The sequence below is a fragment of the Morone saxatilis genome, unplaced genomic scaffold, assembly GCF_004916995.1.
Source record: "Morone saxatilis isolate NCDOM2014 unplaced genomic scaffold, NCSU_SB_2.0 Contig19, whole genome shotgun sequence".
Lineage (NCBI taxonomy): Eukaryota > Metazoa > Chordata > Actinopteri > Moronidae > Morone > Morone saxatilis.
In genome coordinates, this window is record NW_023339751.1 from 10234309 (window position 1) to 10238595 (window position 4287).

Consider the following 4287-nt stretch of genomic DNA (forward strand, 5'->3'; position numbering starts at 1 on the left):
TGTGTGTGAGAGAGAGAGAGGTGTTGAATATACTGCACCCAGCTTCAGTATACATACTGCAGACTCGCCACCCAAACCCCAAAGCCCCCATACTTTGTTAGAGCCTGAGTGATGGTCTACAGACTCGTAAAAAAGTCAAAGCCACACTGTCTCACGTAGTTTCTAAGGCTTTCTTTCTGTCCTCTTTCTGCAGGCAGCTGATGGAGAATCAGATTACTGTGATCGAGCGTGGGGCTTTTGATGACATGAAGGAGCTGGAGAGACTGTGAGTACCACCCAGGGTTGTCTGTAGATAGGCTGACCAGAAATAACATGTCTTTTCTAAACTTGAACTTCAAATGAAATCCCACCCTTCTACTAATCTGTATTCAGTACTTAAATTAGTTGAGTGTAATGAGACTAACAGGAGGTATCAGCCGTAAATGGTGTATCAAGTGTGAGGCACTTCCCTGTCATTGCATTGTGGTCAGAGGGTGCTGAGAGGGTACAGCGTGGGTTGGGAGTATTTTTTATTAGCTCTGCCTGACAGGAATGCCCTCAGTGGGATATGTGGGCTTAAGAGGCCTCCCCCACCGCAGACCCCGGCTCATCTGGACAGCACCAGGACTCCTCAACAGCTTGTAAACCGTCTGGGAAAACACACAGACAAACATAGTCAACCACACCTCGACCAGCTCATTAGCAAATCAATAGTGCTACCCACATGGAAACCTGCACAGCAGATGAGTTTATGGACACATGCCGTCATGCACACATAGTGGTTAACGTTTAAAAGACTTTCCCTGATCTGAAACCCACATTAACAATTTACATTACCAAACTTGAGGCCATGTACAGCTTGCCTTCCCTCCTCCTCCTCCATATTCAACTGATCCAAACATTGGGTAGACATATTCATGTGCCAGACCAATGTGGAAATTAAGCGGCTCGTTTCTCCAATGTTTAAAAGCCACTAACCCACCAGCAGGTACAGTTCAGTGTGAACGGAGCAGCAGAAGACCATTAATGCCCATTGCGCACTAAATCTCCACCTCAGCTGGCCAAGCACTCTTCTCAGTGTATACAGCGAGTGGCACAGATCCCAACATCTGTCTGAATGTGTCTGAAGGAATGGCAGCGGCCTGCCTTTCAGATTTGCAGCCCCCCAGTGCCACAGCCACTACATTCACTCCCATGTGCCTCCAATGGGCCATTCAGGGAGAAGAGAGTTGTGGTTTCCAACAGATTAGCAACAGTCTGTTCCTCATTGACTTAATTGTTGTATTTGCATAAAGCCTGCCAGTCTTGGACGTTAGTTGTTTGACATGGACTCTGTTGCCAACCACCATTCCTGTCAGTGCTTCCTTGGGTTTGAATAGGCTCATCCATTTCTCTTAATTTTATTTAGAAACATCTTGTTTCGATAGTTCAGCCCAGATAAGATCTGTTCATGTTCAAATAACTGGTGGATGTAATTCACTTGTTTAAATGGGAATGTTGCTATTTTGTTACTCTGGGAAAGTCAGCAGAGCACTGAATTCTACCAGGCACAGCGTTTAACTGTGCAGAGATAATTTACGGCGCTGTCTCTGACTAGAAGTTTAATTCCCCTGAACTTTCAGCTGGATATTTATGTGACATTCAGAGCACACTGAAACACAATAGCCTGTGGCTAAGCCGATTCTACAGCAGCTAGCAGAAATTATTCACAGCCTACACAAGGGCACACATGCATAGACACAAACATACAAACTCACCAGTTGATCACATGTTTTCCCTGCCGCAGGCGACTGAACCGTAATCAACTGCAGCAGCTTCCTGAGTTGCTGTTTCAGAAGAACCCTGCCCTGTCTCGACTGTAAGTACATTTACTTTTTTATTTCAGTTCAGCACACCCTCACATTTTGCACACGCCATCTCTCTTCAGATTTTCTTTAGCCACCAATGTACAATATACTGCACAGCATGGTTTTAATAGGTCTGATGAATTTTGGCTTGGGTTTGGTTTAAACGCAATTAAAGGACAAGGAGCTTTAGCTGCACTTGCTAGAATGCCATCAGTTCTCATTAACATTCTGACTTATTAGGTGAAGTATGTTAAGTGTACCCTGTGATTTCCCCTGTACTTACTGTCTGTAACTGAATGAGTGGAAATTCAAGTTCTTCGTCACATCATTGGGCCGTCATGCCAAGTCCTCTGCAGTTTCTCTGTGATAGTCTGTCTGCGAGAGAAGCCACTGGTGACAGGGAGTTGGTGTGACATTGGGTCTTGAACTAAGGGACACATTAGACTTTGAACTCTGTTCAAGGTGAAAGGATGTCTGTGTTGCTTAATGAGGTCGTTTTATGTCACAGGAGAAGTCCCCAAAGCTCACTCTGCCAGTGGACTCATATACCTCCATCATATGAATGAAATGTGTCATCACAGTTTTCCTTCAGTTTCCACTTGTTAAGGCCAATCCCATACTGTCACACACCCACACATCCTTACACTCATGCGCCCCATGGAGTGAGACAATCCCATAGTAATGCTGAACTTTTATTCCCATCTGCAACAAGGCTCAATGTTTTTTTTCTTTCTTTCTTTCTTTGGGATAATCAGTGTCCCTCTTGCTATAGCTGATCATTCCAACTCCCATTATTCCAGTTCAGATTACCTGGAGCATCTGGGAATAATGAAACAGTGGGACATGGAAAAATCATTTCCCTCCCTTCAATCCACACAGTGGTACTACTAACCCATGATCCCGGGCCTCAGCCCTCCATATGTTTATCTTGCGTTTGATGTTTAACACCATCTTGAATCTATCTGTCACTTCCTCGCAACTATCTCGTCACGTCACCTATCATTATGCCAAAACCAGCCTATAGGGCTTTAGGGCAAAGCCTCATCCTTTGGGGGCAAGACTGGCCTGCTTGTGGCTTGCTAACACTGAGCAGCACTGAGTTGTCTGTCTAGCTGGAACAGACGCAGAGCAGACCAAGGCCTTCCAGACCAGCGGATGGCCTTGAACAAGCGTGATTAGTCCATCTGGAGCAGCAGGCTCTGCCAACAGCCAGAGGATTGTGCTAACACAGCTCCCCTGTTTCATCCAATCTAACTTCACGCTCATTATTCTAAACCAGCGCTGGCTTTTCTGCCACATTGTGCAGAATGAGACTTTGTTTAACATTGCTTAATCGATTCGCTATGTGTCTGTGTATACACTCATTTGTTCTTTATCCTTGGCTGGATAAAAGAGAACCATAATGGACCTTGAAGCTTTTCAGGTGTGGCAGTGCCTACATTCTTTAACAGTTAAAACAAATGTACAATCCAGGGCCATGGAATTGAAAATAATGCAATCTTTATGGTGCCTGTGTATGATTGACAGTTGCTACTTTATGAAAGACTTCTACAGCTTGTTAAAAATTAGGTCTAGTAGCGTGGGATCAGGAACAGCAGTAGAAGACAAAGGTTTTTCCTAATGTGTTTCTTAACTCCTGAGAGGTGTGTCTGGGCCACACCGTGGGTTCTGGTTCCAGTCTGATGCGGTTAGGTTACAGCCTTGTCTCGCTCCCGCCAGCAGCTTTTAATGGACTTAAAAGGTTCTCAGCTCCCAGGGGAAGACTTTCGCTGCTATTTCATGTGTGCATTTGTGTGTGTGTGTGTGTGTGTCTGATGACAGAGAGAGATAGAGAGAGACAGAGAGTCTATGCTTGCATATGTATTTATGTGTGTCTTTGCACTTGCTCAAAGTGCTCACTGGGGCTTGTTAGGGTCTGTCTTTATGTTCCTAACAAGAGAGGTTAATGTGAAAGCCCGCTGCCCTCAGGTGGAGCACTAACCCAGATGGTTTCTTGGACGCAGGATTAATTGCCCCCTTTCCTTTTTCTGTGCTTTTTACACCCTTCCTCTCAGTCTCTTCTACTCCCCTCTTTTTCTCTCTTCTTGCTCATTCTGGAGTGAGGGTTTGAGGAAACGCTTGTATAACAAAGTGGCTATTTGTCTTAGGCATCCTGCTGAGAGGACAAACAGAAAGAAGGACGTAGGGGATGGAGGAGGGAGGGCTTGCAGATGAGATCGTTGCTCTCATTAAACTTTTGAGGAAAAGCTAGCCGGGTTAATAAAAGGCTGTCGGTTAAATGAGCAGAGGGCTGTTGATTTGTGGGGAGTTTTTACACACTTGACTCCCATGCAGTCATTAAGCTAACGGTAATGAGTTTTCACTACAAAGGGAAGATGGAGATATAATGAAAGTGTTCTTGCTAGAACACAGATTTTTGAAAAATGGCATGGGCTCTGAAGAAGAAGAACAAATTCATATT

At 44.8% G+C, this 4287-nt stretch overlaps 1 protein-coding gene across 1 annotated transcript in view; it reads left to right on the forward strand.

Annotated features, from left to right (window-relative positions):
- LOC118329863 (slit homolog 2 protein-like) overlaps positions 1 to 1837 on the forward strand; it is a gene marked incomplete at its 3' end in the record, with an annotated part of 15481 nt that extends 13644 nt beyond the window's left edge. The window contains 2 exon segments of the mRNA XM_035664190.1: positions 194 to 265; positions 1766 to 1837. Coding sequence (XP_035520083.1) covers positions 194 to 265; positions 1766 to 1837 — 144 coding nt within the window.
- Between the last annotated feature and the right edge of the window lie 2450 nt (positions 1838 to 4287).